The following is a 19,665-nucleotide window of genomic DNA, read 5'->3' as shown; positions in this document are numbered from 1 at the left end:
ACCCAAAACACTGCCTTAAAATAGCAGTTTGTGTGTGCACACGACCGTATCTGTGTCTTTGGCTGAGAGAGGGGTACCAGTCTTCTAAACATTAAAAAAAAAATCAATGACAATTTGTAATCAGAGATTCCACTTCTACTCTACCAGCTCCCAATATCTGTTTCTAACTTTTTTTTAGAAGTATTTATTTTGCTTCCAGTTAGTTAACATACATTGTTATTATTAGTTTCCGGGGTACAACATAATGATTCAATTCTTCCATACATCAAGACAAGCGCACTCTTTAATCTCCATCTCTGCCTCTAACTTTAAAGTGGATTACGGCAATAAGTGATGAGAAGTCGCCTGCATACGTATTAAAGGATAAGAGTTCGCCAGGAAAATTCAGGAGGGTTTTTTTCATGAGAACCCTGTGTCTGCAGCCTGGAGCCAGGAGAGGTCGCTCATCGTACAGAAAACTGCATGTGTGTGCCCAGCCCTGCTAAATTGGGTCACAGAACTACTCGTGACTGACCTCATATGCCGCCGACTTTAACACAGAAAACTGGCAAATGAATAGTATTAGGTCCGGTGCTATTACCCAAAAGGAACAAGGCTCGCTGTGAAAAGCCTCTAGTCAGCCGGAGAGGAAGAGTGAGACCGCGAGGTTCCTTAGGACCAGAGTCAGCAGGGCCTGGGGGTCGTCGTTCGCGATTCTCAACCCTTCCACCCGTCCTGTGACTAACTCCTGGGCCCCTTCACAGTTTAAGAGACTCTGAGTGGAAGGAGCCAGAAAAACCCACGTAGCAGAAAAAAAACACTGGCGCTCCGAGAGCCAACCTCCGATTGGCTAGGATTGTCTCGATCCCTGCCTGTGATTGGTTTCTCCCACTGCGATCCCGGGCCCTGCCCGCCGCTCATTGGCTCCGGTCCTGCGGGCGGAGCCTAGGAGCCGTGGTGGAGAGGCAGAGGAGCTGGCAGCTTTGGGGCCTTCATCTCCGGCCGGCGGTAAGTGTTACGCTGGCTGGACCGGCGGCTCTTGTCGCTGGGGGCACGCAGCCGCGGGAACCTGGCGTCTGTCTACTCTTTCAGTTTCTGCCGCGGGGCGCTAGTCCCGGCTGAGGAGGGAGGTGGGTGACAGCTCTTCCCGTTCTGAAGTCAGCGGTCCTGCAGGCTCACCTTTTTCTGTCCCCACCCGTCCTCATTCCGCGGGCCCTGCCCCGCGTCGTGCAGCCAGGAGGTTACCATCCCCCTCTGCTCCCGAAACCCCGGGGTCACCGCCTCCCTCGCCCTCTCTCAGCTCTGATCCCTCCTCTCGAGGTTTTTCCACGCTCAGCTCTCCGCCCTCAAATGCCTTTCCCAGATTGCCACCCCACCCCCACCCCGGCAAAGGCAAGGTCGAAGCAATTAAACGTTTAATAATTCAACTTTTGTGAAAGTAACTTATGTATAATAAAAAATAAACCAATAAAGCAAGTCTTATGTGGAAGAGCAATAGCTCCCCGCCGCTGTCCTTCTTACAGAGGCCACCACTTTCAACTTTTTCATATTTAGATCTTTATGACTCTGAAATCTTAAGATATGCTTTGCTGTGTTTTCTTGATTTATTATTTGGATATTTCTTTGCCTTACCTCTCTACTGCCACCATGTTCTCAGTTTTCGATTTCTATTTGCATTCTTCTGTTGATCTTTGTTGCTTTAAATCATAGATAATAACTACTTTTGTGCCAACTTTAGGTGGTAGCTCTCGGTGCCCCTCTGTATTAGATGAGGATATTCCACTTCCAAGCTACTATATATACACTAATTCTTTCATATTGAAAAAATGTTTGAAGCAACTCTTCTTGATGGATATAGTAGTGAACAAAATAAGAGAATATCCTTATCCTCATGAAACTTTTAGTGTGAGAAGTAAGGTGATAAACATATGTGTGTCTGTGTATCAAATGATGTTAAGAGTAGGATCACGGAGAAGTCATTTCAAGCTGCAAAAATAGAAATAACCCTGAAGACATGGGTTCAGGAAAGCGTGGAAGTTTCTCCCTTTGCTTACCTGGGCACAGTTGCTGTTTCAGGGGTGAAGAGAGAGATTCCTATTGGACTGGTGGTGGGGAACCAGGAGAGGCTCTCCGTAGGTGAGTGATTTCACAAAACTAGGTTTTAGGATACTGGATCCCACGGTTTGGCAGTGATACTGGGAGGTAGACAATCAGGAGGCAGGGAGGTCAATGAGAAGGCCTGCAGAGAGCCCTGCAAAATCTACTAACTGCTCCAGTTTCTTCAGGAAGCCTACTGGACTACCCTAAACCACAGTGATTTCTCTCTCTTGAAATTTTATTCTACCCTGAAGCTAGAGAGGTTAAGTAATTTGCCCAAGATAGAATGGTGGAGCCCAGGGCCAAGCATCTGTAAAAGGAGAACAGTAATATAATGGTTTCTGTTTAGGGTTGTGAAATAAACTGAGTTAATCTGTATAAAGTACTCAGAAAAGTGCCTGGAGCATAGTGGAAGTGCTTAAGGAGTGTTTGCTGTTTTTATTACTGTATGATATGCTCTCAATTACCTGACAAATTATAAAAGCATTTTGTGTCTAGGAGCTATTTCCTATACTTACCTGGTTTATCCATTCAACAAATGTTTATTCAACAATAATGGCATGGCAGGCACTGTTTAGGCGCTGAGGATACAGCTGTGACTAAGACCAACATGGCTCTTCCCTTTACAGATTCTAGCCAGGAACACACAAACTTGGGAAGTGAACAAACAAATAATTGCCTACTGAGCCAAGAGCCTGCCATTGACCATTCAAGTTCCATATTCATATCTGGCCCTGGCAAAAATCTCAGGTTTCTTGCTGGGGTAGTGCCTTCATCAGTGTGGATTTGACTGTCATCAGATGACCTGTGTTTTTATCTTGCAATGGGTGTTATTTCATCTTTGCTTCTAAACATATCACTGAAGGCTGAGGAAAGTGTTTTGTCATCTTAGTGAATATTAGTGCTGGAGAGATGGGCAGAGCTTTAGAGGGTGTGGAGAAAATATTGCTGGTTCCCTTATACTTTACACTTAAATATGCAACACAAGAAAACAAACTAAGCATATAGGCAATGGGCATCTAGTATTATTACCTTTTCTGCACCTTGAAGTATATATACCTAGGGGTATTTCTGGCCTTATTTTGGATACTGAAACATCACATTTTTGGGGACCTTTACCAAGCTCAAGAGAAACAAAGCTGGTTTGGAGAATGTGATTGAAGTAGAATGGGAATGGTCTGGTGAACAAACTCAGAGGAGGGATGACCAAATGAATGAAAACAGAAAACTCCCAATATCCACTCACTTAGGCACCCCAGCTGTCTCTACCATGGTATGAATAATATGACTCAGTCAGAACTTCAGTTGGGAAGGCCAACACTTATTAAATAGGGTCAATAAAGGATCCAAAGGTGAAAGTTAGCTTTTTTCAATCACTATCCTTTTTGCTGATCCCTTTGCTCTTCAACAGAAGAACATTTTTATCCTGTTATTTTTTTTTTTTTCTTTCCTTCTCAGCCTTGACTACCTCTGCCTGGCTTTATTCATGTTCTGAGGAGGGAGTGAGAAGGAGCCATGGATCCTGCAGCATTGGTGGAAGCCATCGTGGAAGAAGTGGCCTGTCCCATCTGCATGACCTTTCTGAGGGAGCCTGTGAGCATCGACTGTGGTCACAGCTTCTGCCACGGCTGTCTCTCTGGACTCTGGGAGGTTCCAGGAGAATCCCAGAACTGGGGTTACACCTGTCCCCTCTGCCGGGCTCCTGTCCAGCCAAGGAACCTGCGGCCTAATTGGCAGCTGGCCAATGTTGTAGAAAAAGTTCGTCTGCTGGGGCTGCATCCAGGAATGGGGCTGAAGGGTGATGTGTGTGAGCTTCACAGGGAACAGCTAAAGATGTTCTGCAAAGTGGATGGCCTGATGATGTGTGAGGCCTGCAGCCAGTCCCCTGAGCATGAGGACCACAGTGTTGTGCCTATGGAGGATGCCACCTGGGAGTATAAGGTGGGAGATGGAGGCCAGCCACCCCAGTCTCTCCCCTGCCCCACTCTTGGCTGTCTCTAGATCAAGGACTTGACCAGGAGCCCCAGAGACTAAGTGAGAGCTGATTCCCTTGACTCCTCACACCCACTGATCCTGGGGACCAGATACAGTGAGCCACACCTCTCCTTGCATTTCCTTTCCTCCTGCTTCCACACCCTATCCCCGAGCCTAGCATGGCTTAATGCCTAGCCCAAACATGCTTTCCTTACTGAGAATTTGAAGGAGACCAGTTTGGTTTGGCTGAGGTTCTGAGAGCCTTGAATGAGTTTGGGCATGAAGCTGTCAAGGCCACACCCAGCAAAATCTGCAAACTCCTCTTAGCAATGCCACAAATAATCATTTGGCAATAGTCACCTCAACTCTGTCCTTTATCTACAAAACTGAGGCTTAGAAATTTGAGATCATGATAAATGATTTTAGAGCTGGAAGGGACCATGGCTGAGTCATTTAGGATTAAGTGAGATTATCTAATATTACATTATAAGGCATGTCTGACTTTAGGTTAAATAAGTTAAAGGAAGATCAAAGGCTGGGACTTCGGTCTTCTTGCTCTTCATCCAGTGTTCTTTCTCCTTTCCCTACTCTTTTTATTTTTTTTTGGGGGGGGGGGGGGGTAATCTCTGTTACACCTGCTGCTCCTTTTCTATAGCTCCCCCCATCAGTTTCCAGCTTTTTGCTCTTTTTCCAGATGCCCATGCTGACATATCTTTATCAGATTCATTATCCCAGTGATTCTGTGATCCACTGATCTCGTACTGGTCTTCTCTTTCTTGAAGTTTAGTTTAGAATGTAAGAGTGTAAAACAAATCTCCCGAATTAGGTGTTTTTCTATGAAAAAATGATTTCTAAAAAATTAGAAGCACTTCCTAATTCATTTTATTTTGAGTTTTAAAATAGGGAGGCAGTGAAATATTGGCATAGCAGTTAGAGAGCGGAGTTAAATCCCAGCCCACCTATTTACTAGCTGAATGACCTTGGGGAGTTCAGTCACTGAGCCTCAGTTTTCTTATCTACAAAATAGGGATAATACTCAAGGGTTGTGAGCACTAAATATAGGTTTAGTGCTGAAGCCACATGTGGCACCTGGCAAATCTTTAATAAAATGGTTAATATTATGATCAGAACACTTTATGCTTTCCAGCAGTAATCTCTTATGGTAATATTCTAGGATAGAGCTTCTTACTTTTAATATGTATGTGAACAATTCAGGTTCTGATTCAGTAGGTCAGGGGTGAGACCAGGATTCTACATTTCTAGCAGCAACCTGGTAATGTGAATGCTGCTAACCCACATGGACATTACTCCGAATAACAAGGTTTTAAGAGGCTATAGGATAACAAGGCAGATAAGGATAAAAATAGGCATGGATAGGAACCTCCAAGGTTGGAAATGGACCTTTTCTTCTATTTTACAGAAACTTAGAAACTGTGGGAGCTGAAATGGTCAGAGTCCTGCCTCCAATGTCGTCCGGGCAGGAATCACTGTCCCCCACGCCAACCCCAGGCACTCCCTTTACCTCCAGCATTCATTCTGCCTGCCTGAGGGACACTTGTTTTCCTGCCAATGCTAGGAAGCCTCATTGACAACCTGGGCTGCCTGAAGTGTCCTCATGAGGTTTTTATTTCTTTCAGTGGAAACTCCACGAGGCTTTGGAGCATCTGAAAAAAGAGCAAGATGAGGCCTGGAAGCTGGAAGTTGGTGAGAGGAAGCAAACTGCCAGCTGGAAGGTAGGTTGCCACCTGGGGAGGGGAGACTGTGTGGTCCCTGTGTTTTCCTGGAGCTGGCCTGCGGTAGCCTCCTCATCTGTATGAGGCCAGATGCAGCATTCAAGTCAGAGACCCTGGGGTCCTCCAACCAGCATTCTCTACCAAGTGTGTGGCCTCAGGCAGGCTGTGTACCCTCTCAGTTTCAGTTTCTTGATAGCGATAAAGGGATGACCTCTGGGTTTGTGTCCTCACATGTGAGAAATGAAAACTACATAATTCAGGTATGCATAAATTCACACTGGTAAGATTTATATAATGCTTAGTAATACATTGTTTCTGTTTCACTTTCCCCAGTGAGAGCATATTTACTAAAAGTTAAGTTACTAGAATATTGGATAATCATCCCTGTAATAAGTTTGAGAACCATTAACTACCAAACCGTCAGAACTTTTGATCCACAGGAGGTAACATTGAACCAACCTAAAAGAGCATATTGAATTGATATAAAATCCGTAAGGATCAACACTAACAGTGTAAAGTCACACTGCCTTAGAGACCTAAGTGTAATCCTCCTGGTCATTATTCTGAAGGTAGAATATATTATTCTGAAAATAGAAAAGAGTCTAGAGCATAGAGTACCAAGATAATATCCTGGGCCCCACTAGGGTCAAGAAGAGTAGTAATAGGGACCCAGAAGCATGTACTGTTGCTCTGGGAACGGAGAGGTGGGAAAATCAGTATCCTTCTTCTTGGCTTCTGCAGGGCCTGATACACAGTTGGTACCAGCACATGCCAGAGTATGTGTGTATGCATGTGCCAGTTCCCTCAGTCCTGGATGGCCCTTACAAGAAGTAGCAGTACTGATTTCTGGTCCTGGCTCTATAGATCCAGGTAGAAACCCGAAAGCAGAGTATCATGTGGGAGTTTGAGAAATATCGGCGATTATTAAAGAAAAAACAGCCACCAGGTCGGCAACTGGAGGTAGAAGCAGCCGCAGCCCTCACCAGCCTAGAGCAAGAAGAGGGGGAGACCGTGCAAAAACTGGAGCAGAATCGTAATGAGCTCATCCAGCAGAGTCGGGTGCTGTGGGGGATGATTGCAGAGCTGGAAGAGAGGTCTCAGAGGCCTGTCCGCTGGATGCTGCAGGTAAGTGGTGGGTTTTCTTGGGAACTTTGAATGAGAGCCGAAGGTGGCATGGGACTCCAGGAGAGAATTAGCTAGTCTTCACCAGAGCCTGTCAGTCATTGATCCCATATACCTTCTCCCCTCGGCTAATGCCTGGCATGACCTTTTGTCACATTGCAGGTAGGGCAGCGCTCAGGCAGCTCTGGCTTCATACCAGTCCTTCCCCTCTGGCCTGAGAGTCAAGGTGGAGCCTGAAGTCAACCAGTCCAGCCTTGCTCTCCACCTCCCTTTCCCTTAGAGAAACCCCCTCCCAGGGCTCGATGTTATCTGGTCCCTCCAAGGAACAGCACATACTCTGGGAATGCAAGCTGGTGCAGCCACTCTGGAAAACACTCTGGAGGTTTCTCAAAAAAATTAAAAATAGAACTACCCTACGACCCAGCAATATCCCACCCAGGATACAGGTGGGCTGTTTCGAAGGGACACATGCACCCCCATGTTTATAGCAGCACTATCAACAATAGCCAAAGTATGGAAAGAGCCCGAATGTCCATTGATGGATGAATGGATAAAGAAGTTGTGGTATATATATACAGTGGAGTATTACTTGGCAATCCAAAAGAATGAGATCTTGCCATTTGCAACTACGTGAATGGAACTGGAAGGTATTATGCTAAGTGAAATTAGTCAGAGAAAGACAAAAATCATATGACTTCACTCATATGAGGACTTGAAGAGACAAAACAGATGAACATAAGGGAAGGGAAATAAAAATAAAAACATGGAGGGGGACAAAACAGAAGAGACTCATAAATATGGAGAACAAATTGAGGGTTACTGGAGGGGTTGTGGGACGGGGGTGGGCTAAATGGGTAAGGGGCACTAGGGAATCGACTCCTGAAATCACTGTTTTACTATATGCTAACTAATTTGGATGTAGATTTTAAAAAATAAAATTAAAAAAAAAAGGGGGAATAGCACATACTCATGTGCTGCATTTTTTTTCTCCTTCTAGGGTATTCAGGAAGTCTTAAACAGGTATGTTCACATCCTTGGAGCTCCAAGGCAGCCCTGTGAAGAATAGTGGGGCCCGACCAGAGGCAGAAGTAGGGAAGAAATGTAGACCCCATACCTACAGAAGAGTGGCTGCTGGTCCATAATCATCTTTCCTTACATTTGCTAAAGAAGCTTTGTTCATCAGCCTTCTTCCTTCTTTGTAGTCAGTCAAATTCATTTCCAGTAGTTCCAATAAGAATTTCAGGTAAAGTTATAAAATATGTAGTCTTAAGTAGGTTGCCCAAGAAGGGAAAAAAGATGTCTCCATTGGTGCTCCAGCCTGGGTATTGGCCTTCCTCCTGTGTGGCACGCTGCTGCCTCTCCCAGCACCCATTACACATCTGACCCTCCCCCAGCACAAAATGTGTTTGTTCTCTCTGTACCACAATCCATTCAGGCTCAGGCAAATAATCATCACATCTCTGCTTTGCCTGTTGTTGCTGTGGAGGGGCATCCCACTGACTGTCCCTGGCCAAGCCCATCTTTCCTGTAGTAAGGGAAGGCCCAGATGGTCCCAACGGTCTTCTGGCCTCAAGGGTCACCACTTCTCTGCCAGGAGCAAGTCTTGGAGCCTACAGCGACCAGAACCAGTCTCCCTCGAGCTAAAGACAGATTGCCGTGTGCCGGGGCTAAGAGAGGTTTTGAAGACATACGCAGGTAATGAATACCAGGAAAGGTTATGATGGGCAGTGGGAGGGACCCCTCCTAGAGAAAGAAAATGGTTCAGTGCCCTCTGGATGCCCCAGCTAGCCTCAGTCCCACCCATCTTTGAGAAACCCATGGCTGTGTTCATCAAAGAGACCACACCCGTGCCTTGTGCCATGTGTCAGTGTCACCAACCAGGATCTTTTTCCCCTAGCTGATGTGCGCCTGGATCCAGACACTGCTTACTCCCGTCTCATTGTGTCTGAGGACAGAAAATGCGTGCACTATGGAGATACCAAGCAGAAACTGCCCGACAATCCTGAGAGATTCTACCGCTACAATATCGTCCTGGGCAGCCAGTGCATCTCCTCAGGCCGGCACTACTGGGAGGTGGAAGTGGGAGACAGGTCAGAATGGGGCCTGGGAGTGTGCAAGGAAAATGTAGACCGGAAGGAGGTGGTCTATTTATCCCCCCACTATGGATTCTGGGTGATAAGGCTGCGGAAGGGAAATGAGTACCGAGCAGGCACTGATGAATACCCCCTCCTGTCCTTGCTGGTCCCTCCCCGCCGGGTAGGGATCTTCCTGGATTATGAGGCCCATGATATCTCTTTCTATAATGTGACTGACAACGGCTCCCACATTTTCACTTTCCCCCACTATCCCTTCCCTGGGCGTCTCCTGCCCTACTTTAGTCCTTGCTATAGCATTGGAGCTAACAACACGGCTCCTCTGACCATCTGCTCCCTGGATGAGGAGGACTGACTGAGCCACCATCCTAGCCAGAGGCCTTGGAGTTTTGCCTGGCTCACAGGGGTCTTGGTGAACCTGGCCTCTGACACAGATGCCCTTGAACTAAGCTGAGCCTAGGATCCAGGGAGTCCTTTGCCTGGCTCAGTGGTCTGTTGCTACTTGGCCAAAGTCACTCATCTGAAAAAGTTGAGGCTCAGTGAAATGAGCATGACACCCCCGTGAGGGAAGTATGACAGGGCTGAGGGTGAGGATCAGAGCAGTTGTAAGATAACCTGTTGGTGTTAAGATTCAGGACTTTGTCCTGTCTGTAGCTCATGCTCTTCTTCCCTGGTCCTCATTGGTGCCATAATTAAGTCAGTGAGGGTTATGAAGTAGATCCAGCCTTCAGGAAACCTTTTGTGTGGGGTTTACCAAAAAGCCAAAAGATAATTGTCCGTATCCAGAGCCATATCCAGAGCTGGTTGCTGTGCTAATACCAGTAGAGGATGCTTTGCCTGAGGTTTGCTGGTACTGAGCAACCCATGTTTGACCCCAGCTCTCTGACCTCCTAACTAGAGAAATGCATTGCGACACTGCCCAGGCCACGCCTCTCTGAGCACAAGCTGGGAAAATCACTGTATCTCAGACTCTAAGGAGAGGTAGGTCCTGGTCCTGCCCTGTTCTCTGACTCTCAGGATCAGAAAACCTGTGAGCCTTGTTTTTACTTTCACTTTATGGATGGAGAAACTGAAATGGCCTTAATGCAGCAAGTAACTTCTCACAAAACTGTTGAAAGAAGATTGTAAAGATTATAAAGTATCTCTCACATTCGAATGAAACGAGATTGACAAACTCACTTCCGAGGTCACATGCCTGCATATCATTCATTACATCTGGATCTGAAACATCCCACATGTCTGAAAGATTGTAAGTGTCCTCAATGGGAAAATGGATATAGTAATTGCATACTCTCCTACCTCACAGGATTGTTGTGACGATCTCCAATCCATCCTATACTTTTGTTCCTTTCTCGGGGACAGAGGAAGGCAAGCCACAGATTCCGCCTGTAGTAGCCTTCCTGCCTCACCTTCTTAACAGCCAGCATCTTTACAGCAGTGTGTTTGTTCCTTAGAGCGTCTCCTGACAATCTCAGCCCATTAGACAGAAAGGTGCCCATGCCAGTGCCAGACTCTGGGCCACAGTAATATGTTGTGCATCTATCATGTGTTTGTATTTGGATTATAATGGGGACTGTGACATCAGGGTACAGAATGGAAATAATGAAAAGAAAAATGCAAAACACATACACTAGAAAGAAGGCTAAGCCACAAGCTAGTTGGGCTAAAGTTTGGATCTTTTTCTGTCACCAGTGGAATCTTCATGGCTCTGGTAACTACATAATATTATGCCTTTCTCTTCTCTAAATCTATGACAGAAGGAGAAAAGTAGGAGGTAAGTGTGGGATGAGGCACAAAAAGCCAGCTCTGGAGCCATAAGTTATAATGAAAGGGAATTGAAACTATATGTCTGGGCTGTTGACCTTAGCGTGATGTGTGTGGCAAAAATAGCTCATTATGGGGCTTAGGAATATGATGTGGGAATGCTTGTGCCTGGAAACCAACTGCAAGGCAAATGTGTAGAAACTATTGACCCTGCCTATAGCAAGGGACCATGATGTGTACATCACATGTTGTTGCCATGATGCTGTAGAAGTCAATGTCTGATATAGTTTAAGTTTGAAGGAATTGACTGTTGAGTCAGGATTGGGCAGCAAAGTAGACAGCAGGTCAGGTATAGGCAGAAGTAAAGTAATTCCTGTAATAAAGAGTAGCAGAAATTGTCTTTGTACTTTCATTTTATTGGGTGTTCATGTGCGGAGGAGGTAAAACAGGCTAAAATGGAGAAATAAACTCATATTCTGCCCACCATGCTTCCAAGTCTCTCCTCAAGCATTAGCAGAAGGGGAGAAGTTTCCATTCTCTGCTTGAAGAGGAATGAACTAGTAAGTCACAGACCTGGTCTTGGCAAAGGGTTGAGCAGACCTTGTTAAAGAGACCATGTCTTGGGGCGCCTGGGTGGCGCAGTCGGTTAAGCGTCCGACTTCAGCCAGGTCACTATCTCGCGGTCCGTGAGTTCGAGCCCCGCGTCGGGCTCTGGGCTGATGGCTCAGAGCCTGGAGGCTGTTTCCGATTCTGTGTCTCCCTCTCTCTCTGCCCCTCCCCCGTTCATGCTCTGTCTCTCTCTGTCCCAAAAAAAATAAATTAAAAAAAAAAAAAAAAAAAAGAGACCATGTCTTTGTATAGGAGGAATCCCTGGGGAATTGTTTATAGACTTGAGAAATAGATTTTTAGAAAGTGCTTCCAGTAACATCCATGGATACTTAGCATAAAAGGATAGGAACCAAACCAGTGCTGTTCTTTTACTATGGTTTTATTAGGACAAACCCTGGAAGTCTCTTAGAAAAAGGATTATTAGGAGGTAAATTCATTCAAACCTAGAGTGAATTAAGTAATGGAATGGCTTCATTGGTAACACGCTGTTTTAGGTAGGGTTTTGTTTTTGGTTTTGTTTTTGTTTTTTTTGGTTGCTTGTCAGAAGTACAAGGTTAGATACATTGTTTATTTCATTCTGTCTGATTTTTAAGACCAGGCAAGAATATTGAAGTTCTTAAGTGTATGAAACCCTTTCATCTAGGGCTGTTGCTTACTTCCTTTCTAAGAACCCTGTGAAGACCAGAACCTTGTTTGTCTAGTTCACCATTACAGCCCAGTCTTGGCACCATGTGTGGATGTGTGAGTGTGTAAATACTTAAGTGAGGGTACTTTCATTCATATGCCTAGAATCAAAACACAAAAATAAAAATAAGCTCTTCTTATTTCATAGGGGTATGAACAACTAGATGGTACTTAACTATAATTCTGTTAAAAAAAATAATTCAAAAATAGTTACAAAAGGGGTCCAGAGGGAAGAAGCAGGTGGCCACACTGAGTGTAGAGTGCCTGTACCACTCTCCTCCAGCTTTGTGAGATCATTCACTACAAGACAGGGATGAGCTTTGCCCACCCTTATTTTACTAGCAGAGAAACCAAGGAGTGCAATGCCTGAGGCTTGAGGCAAAAGGCTATTAATGGGGAAAATACGTAGGTCCTGCATAGAGACAGGGAAAATCCTTGGACTCCCTACAGGAAATTCAGTCTCCCGTTTTTCAAACAGGAATGTTTGTTTTTGTTTTTGTTTTTTTTAATTTACATCCAAGTTAGTTAGCATATAGTGCAACAATGATTTCAGGAGTAGATTCCTTAATGCCCCTTACCCATTTAGCCCATGCCCTTCCCACAACCCCTCCAGTAACCCTCTGTTTGTTCTCCATATTTAAGAGTCTCTTATGTTTTGTCCCACTCCATTTTTATATTATTTTTGCTTCCCTTCCCTTATGTTCATCTGTTTTGTATCTTAAAGTCCTCATATGAGTGAAGTCATATGATATTTGTCTTTCTCTGAGTAATTTTGCTTAGAGTAATACCCTCTAGTTCCATCCACGTAGTTGCAAATTGTAGGGTTTCATTCTTTTTGATTGCCGAGTAATACTCCTTTGTGTGTGTGTGTGTGTGTGTGTGTGTGTGTGTGTGTGTGTGTGTGTGTATCACATCTTCACTCATCCATTGATGGATATTTGGGCTCTTTCCATACTTTGGCTATTGTTGATAGTGCTGCTATAAACATTGGGGTGCACCTGCCCCTTCGAAACAGCATACCTGTATCCCTTGGATAAATACCTAGTAGTGCAATTGCTGGGTCATAGGGTAGTTTTATTTTTAATTTTCTCAGGAACCTCCATCCTGTTTTCCAGAGTGGCTGCACCAGTTTGCATTCCCACCAGCAGTGCAAAAGAGATCCTCTTTCTCCACATCCTTGCCAACATTTGTTGTTGCCTGAGTTGTTATTGTTAGCCACTCTGAGAGGTGTGAGGTGGTATATCATTGTGATTTTGATTTGTATTTCCCTGATGATGAGTGATGTTAAGCATTTTTTCATGTGTCGGTTGGCCATCTGGATGTCTTCTTTGGAGAAGTGTCTATTCATTTCTTTTGCCCATTTCTTCACTGGATTATTTGTTTTTCAGGTGTAGAGTTTGATAAGTTCTTTATAGATTTTGGATATTAATCCTTTATCTGATATGTCATTTGCAAATATCTTCTCCCATTCCGTCAGTTGCCTTTTAGTTTTGCTGATTGTTTCCTTTGCTGTGCAGAAAGAAGCTTTTTATTTTGAGGAGGTGCCAGTATTTCATTTTTGCTTTTGTTTCCCTTGCCTCTGGTGATGTGTTGAGTAAGAAGTTACTGCGGCCAAGGTCAAAGAGGTTTTTGCCTGCTTTCTCCTCAAGGATTTTGATGGCTTCCTGTCTTACATTTAGGTCTTTCATCCATTTTGAGTTTATTTTTGTGTATGGTGTAAGAAAGTGGTCCAGGTTCATTCTTCTGCATGTCACTGTCCAGTCTTCCCAGCACCACTTGTGGAAGAGACTGTCTTTATTCCATTAGACAGTCTTTCCTGCTTTGTCAAAGATTAGTTGAGCATACATTTGTGGGTCAATTTCTGGATTTTGCATTCTGTTCCATTGATCTGAGTGTCTGTTTTTGTGCCAGTACCATACTGTCTTGATGATTACAGCTTTGTAATACAACTTGAAGTCGAGGATTGTGATGCCTCCTGCTGTGGTGTCATAGACTCTAAGTCTAAAGTTCTCTTTTGGCCAGCAAAAGAGCAGATACAGGATTAAAGTGAGAGATGGCTAATGTCCGGGAAAAGACAAGAGTACTGAATAAGGGTCCTTGCCCCGTATTTATTCAGATCAGAAGGCTTACAAACATGATGGGGGGTGCACAAAGAGACAAAGAAACCGTGAACATTAACTTGGGGATGTGAGGGGGAAAAAGGGGATTTTGAAGATATACAGTGTCTGGGGTTAGGGTCAACACAAAACAAAATCCTGGTGCAGGGCAGATTGGTAGATGATTGTTAATGGCTGACAGGAGGTGCCCACGAGGCACCGCGCCTGTTTATCTTTGCTAGCCTAGGGGATGAGACAGATAGGGTGAATAACTTCAGGGTTAACAAGACACCTTTTCTTTTGTTAACCATCTCTGCTCTGTGCTGCTTTGCCTGCAGCGCAGTGGTCCATAGTCCCGTTCACCAATTGACCTAACCTGGCCCTATCCTCCTGTGAAAGCAGCTTTCTGCTATAGTACTAAATTTGGGGTGCTTTCACCCTGAATATCTAGTCTTGTTATTCCTATTATTGGGCACCTTTGCATTGTTTCTGTTTCAGGCCTTTGTCTCTCCCTCTCTATTTTGGGGGCTCTGTACCCCCTCTCTATTTTGGGGTGCCTTTGCATCTCCCTATTCCTGGCACCTCTGTGATTCCCTATTCTTGGGGTATCTTTGTACCCCCCTATTCTTGGAGTGCCAATATGATTTACCCAAACTTGGGTGTGAGCATTTTATAACTTTGTATTTCTTTATGCTTTGTTAAGCCATTGGTGTTAGCCCGGGGGATTCCTAAGCTTATCCCCCACACTTTGGTTTTCTTTCTCAAGATTTCTTTGGCTATTTGGGGTCTTTTCTGGTTCCATACAAATTTTAGAATTGTTTGTTCTAGCTCTGTGAAGAATGCTGGTGTTATTTTGATAGGTATTGTATTGAATATGTAGATTGCTTTGGGTAGTATTGACATTTTAACAATATTTGTTCTTCCTATCCAGGAGCATGGAATATTTTTCCATTTTCTGGTATCTTCTTCAGTTTCTTTCATAAGCTTTCTATAGTTTTCAGTGTCTAGATTTTCCACCTCTTTCATTAGATTTACTCCTAGGTATTTCATGGGTTTTGGTGCAATTATAAATGCGATCGATTCCTTTATTTCTCTTTCTGTGGTTTCATGATTGGTGTATAGGAATGCAACCAATTTCTGTACATTGATTTTATATCCTGCCACTTTGCTGAATTCATGGATCAGTTCTAGCAGTTTTTTGGTGGAGTCTTTTGGGTTTCCCATATAGAGTATCATGTCATCTGTGAAGAGTGAAAGTTTGGCCTCCTCCTGGCCGATTTGGATGCCTTTTATTTCTTTGTGTTGTATGATCGCTGAGGCTAAGACTTCCAATACTATATTGAATAACAGTGGCGAGAGTGGACATCCCTGTCTTGTTCCTGACTTTAGGGGGAAAGTTCTCAGTTTTTCCCATTGAGGATGATACTAGCGTTGGGTGTTTCATATATGGCTTTTATGGTCTCAAGGTATGACCCTTCTATTCCTACTTTCTTGAGGGTTTTTATCAAGAAAGGATGCTGTATTTTGTCAAATGCTTTCTCTGCATGTATTGAGAGGATCCCGTGGTTTTTGTCCTTTCTTTTATTGATGTGATGAATCACATTGATTGTTTTGTGGATATTGAACCAGCCCTGCATCCCAGGTATAAATCCCACTTGGTTGTGGTGAATAATTTTTTTAATGTATTGTTGGATATGGTTGGCTAATATCTTGTTGAGGAATTTTGCATCCATGTTCATCAGAGAAATTGGTCTATAGTTCTCCTTTTTAGTGGGCTCTTTGTCTGGTTTTGGAATCAAGGTAGTACTGGCTTCATAGAAAGAGTTTGGAAGTTTTTCTTCCATTTCTATTTTTTAGAACAGCTTCAAGAGAATGGGTGTTAACTCTTTCTTAATTGTTTGGTAGAATTCCCCTGGAAAGCCATCTGGCCCTGTACTCTTGGTTTTTGGGAGATTTTTGATTAGTAATTCGATTTTTTTACTGGTTATGGGTCTATTCAAATAGGATTTTTTTTTTTTAAGTTTATTTTGAGAGTAACGGAGACCATGTGAGTGGGGGAGGGGCAAAGAGAGGGGGAGGGGCAAGGGAGAGAGAGAATCCCAAGCAGGCCCCACACTGTCACTGCAGAGCCTGATGTGGAGCTTGAACTCACAAAACCATGAGATCATGACCTGAGCCAAAACCAAGAGTAGGACGCTTAACTGACTGAGCCACCCAGGTGCCCCAAGCAGGATTGATTTTAATCTCTTAATACCCAAACGCTGAGAGTCTGTGTAGGTTCCAGGCACTAGTTAAATGGCATACATTGCTTGGTGTGAGAGGGCTGAGGTTATATCTGATATATCTGGAGAAGCACAAGATTTTCTGTTTTGGGGTAGCCATGGTAGGAACTAGTCCAATTTGAAAGTATGTAATTCAATATCTGAGGGCTAACAGTGGGTCCCAGCTAGTTTCAAGAAATACCAATGTGAATGAAACATAAAGTAGGGCAGACTTCTGTGGGAAATGCTGAGAAGAAATTTCTGTTTTTGAGTGCAGGCTAGACTATACCTTTGTCACTTTACATCAGATTCTTTAATACATCTAATATTCTTGTATTTGATGAACATAGTCAATTCTTTGGGTTGCTTATAAGGAAAGAATAGTGTGACATTTTAAAATGGAAATCTTATCAAATGCATTTAACCACTTCATGATCTTGATTTGTTTTTATGTTAAGGATTGTAAGAGGAGTTCCTTTTTCCTACTCTTCGGGAACTCAGTGCATCATTATCAGGTTTTTAGAAGCTGATTCCTACTTCACTGGTGTTCTGAAATAGAATACATTCTAGGTAGGGAAATAATTTCAGTGCTTGCCAAAGGTATGGATGCTAAGTTGTTAAGCAGATTATTTGGAACAGTTATCACATGAGTACTGACCTACATGGGAATACAGTTTCAATAGTGCCTAAACCTACCCCTTAAAACTATAGAATTAGAAATTTGGGGCATATATTTTTTTAAGTAGAGACAGTATATCAGATGTTATTGTTATGCACTCTCTATTCATTATTTTCTTTAATCTTTAGTGCCCTCTATGAATTAGCATTGTATATCCTTCATCAGTAGCAAGGAAATATTAAGACTCAGATATAATAACTAGTTGTAACACTATTGGAAATTATCTTTTATTAAGATAAATTTTCACATGTACCAGAGTCAAATATATGTGTCTTTTACATGTGAAACCTTCTTTTAACGTATACTGCTTATTCAATTTAAGACTCTCAGAGAGTTAAAAATAAAACAAAACCCAAACACCAACATCTGGTGACCTGGAAAAGAATAGTCACATTTCAGCATCATTATTGATATTGTTTTCTATCAACCTCCTCATCCCAGAGCACACTTCTATGGTGGTGTCCAAATGAAGAAAGACCTATGTTACATTTGATCCTTTTCTTTTATGCCTTACAGTTCAGTTAAACAGAACAGGACTGGGAAGCAAAGAGGAAGATACCCACAACCAGACTCATTTTGCCTTAATTTCTGCTGTTTAAAAGCAAAAGGCTGGTTGTTAGTACACTGACTCCAACTAGCTTCACAATAGGAGAGAAATTAAAAGGATATAGAGGTATCTTACAAAACTTAGTAACAGATGTGCTTGGGTGTCCAAAATTAATTGGAATCAGAGAACCAGAGACTTGGTTTCTTCATCCCATCTTGCTAATTTGATATCTTGCTGTGGTACAGATTTCTCTTTCCAAGTTCACGTGTTACAAAATGACCACAATCAGTGATCCCAAGTTTATTATCTCCTCAGATAAACTGGGATCCACTTTGACTAGAGAATTACTCTGGTTGAGTTATAAGCACATGACCCAAGCGGAGCGGATTCATCAATGGGCCAGAAGGCAGGGTTATATATTAACAGTTGCTTTCATAATAATCACATGAGAAATGAACAATTCTGAGAAAATCAGCCAGGTATGGGGGGACTAAACTGTTGGTTTCTGTCTGCAGGGAGATTTTTAGGATACTAAGTTGAACATAAGGGTCAGAAGCTAAGGAAAGAAAAACCCCAAATCTGTATTCTCTGCCCAGACTCATCTCTTATACAGATACTAGTTGATTGAAACCATTAAAGACGTTGTCATAAAATTAATCATTCCGTACACATTCTTACTAGAAACTGGAAAATTAGGCAAGAATACCTTTTACAGCTTCATCTTAGAACTCTTTCTGATGCTAGACAAACCAAACCAGCTCTACAAATTTCTAAGGTATCCTTGAATGCTTGATCTTGAGTCATCTTGATTGCTCAAGATCTGAATGGAATTTGTGTTTATGAACCCAGTTTGGAGAGGTCAAAGAGGCAGTGTGTCAGCAAGCTCCATATTCGCTTCCGCATTTGTTTGGTCCTCAGGCCATAAATGATGGGGTTAAAGGTAGGTGGGATGATCAAATATAAATCAGCTAACAGTACTTGGGTATACAGAGGCACTGTATCCTTCCCTAGCCAGGCCACATAGATGGATGCCATCCCAGGTAGGTAGTACAGAGCCATAACCCCCATGTGGGAGCCACATGTGCTTAATGCTTTCAATTGAGCATTCTTTGAAGACAGACCACATACTGCCTGGAGAATCAGGTTATAGGAGGCAGAAATGAAGGCCACATCAGAGCCCACAATAATGGAGGAGCCAATCACACTGTAGAGACTACTGGGCATGGGGTCAGCAATGCCAACTTGGCCACGGCTATGTGCTCACAGTAGGAATGGAGAACCACATTGGAGCCACAGAAAGGCAGATGACTTACCATCCAACTCAGTGGAGTCATGAATATGACAGCCCTGATGGTGATGGCCACACTCATTACCAGCATCAGTTGAGGTGTGAGAATCCTCTTGTAGTGCAGGGGCTTACAGATGGCTATATAGCGGTCAAAAGCCATGGCCAGCAATAGCCCTGTTTCCACAGATGTGGCTACATGGACAAAATACATTTGAGTGAAACACGCATTAAAGCTGATGGAGCCATCTCCTGAAGAGAAGATGCTCACCATCTTTGGTACCACAGAGGAGGCCATAACAATATCCACAGCAGCCAGTACATACAGGAAGCAATACATGGGCTCTCGTAGAGTGAAATCCATCCAGATTACGGTCATGATGAGGGTGTTTCCTAACAGGGATATGGTATACATGGCACCCAGTGAAATAGCCAGCCAAAGATGGGAAGATGGCAAACCTGGGATACCCACAAGGAAGAAGGTGGCAGGAGTTTCCACTGTGTGGTTATAGGGTATCCCCAGCATCACAGATGAGACTGCTTTCCTGTTAACACATAAAATGATGTAAGAAATGGATGCAATCCTATAAGACTTGCTCCCAGCTGTATAGTGCTAGGAGCAACTAGTGGCATTTTCAGCTCCGTGGACTACAGGATCAGAAAACTGATGTCTGACCAGTTTATCCTGCTCCACCTTCCATCTCCCTCAGTATTCTTTGCCTTACTAATTTCTGTTTATTCA

At 43.5% G+C, this 19,665-nt stretch overlaps 2 protein-coding genes across 2 annotated transcripts; one reads left to right on the top strand and one right to left on the bottom strand.

Annotated features, from left to right (window-relative positions):
- The first annotated feature begins 911 nt into the window (after positions 1–911).
- TRIM68 (tripartite motif containing 68) lies at positions 912–11,162 on the top strand. The gene is made up of 7 exons (XM_030332770.2): positions 912–987; positions 3,535–4,017; positions 5,688–5,783; positions 6,648–6,908; positions 7,903–7,925; positions 8,500–8,600; positions 8,803–11,162. The coding sequence occupies exons 2-7, from the start codon at positions 3,592–3,594 to the stop codon at positions 9,351–9,353; spliced, it is 1,458 nt and encodes a 485-aa protein (XP_030188630.1). The 5' UTR covers positions 912–987; positions 3,535–3,591; the 3' UTR covers positions 9,354–11,162.
- Positions 11,163–18,475: 7,313 nt separating this feature from the next.
- Positions 18,476–19,464, bottom strand: LOC115525535 (olfactory receptor 52I2-like). Its single transcript, XM_030332771.1, is given in 2 exon segments — positions 18,476–18,873; positions 18,876–19,464. Coding segments are annotated over 2 exon segments (972 nt in total). The 5' UTR covers positions 19,450–19,464.
- Between the last annotated feature and the right edge of the window lie 201 nt (positions 19,465–19,665).

This window comes from Lynx canadensis, chromosome D1 (genome assembly GCF_007474595.2).
Source record: "Lynx canadensis isolate LIC74 chromosome D1, mLynCan4.pri.v2, whole genome shotgun sequence".
Classification (NCBI taxonomy): domain Eukaryota; kingdom Metazoa; phylum Chordata; class Mammalia; order Carnivora; family Felidae; genus Lynx; species Lynx canadensis.
This window is presented reverse-complemented; position numbering and strand designations above follow the sequence as displayed.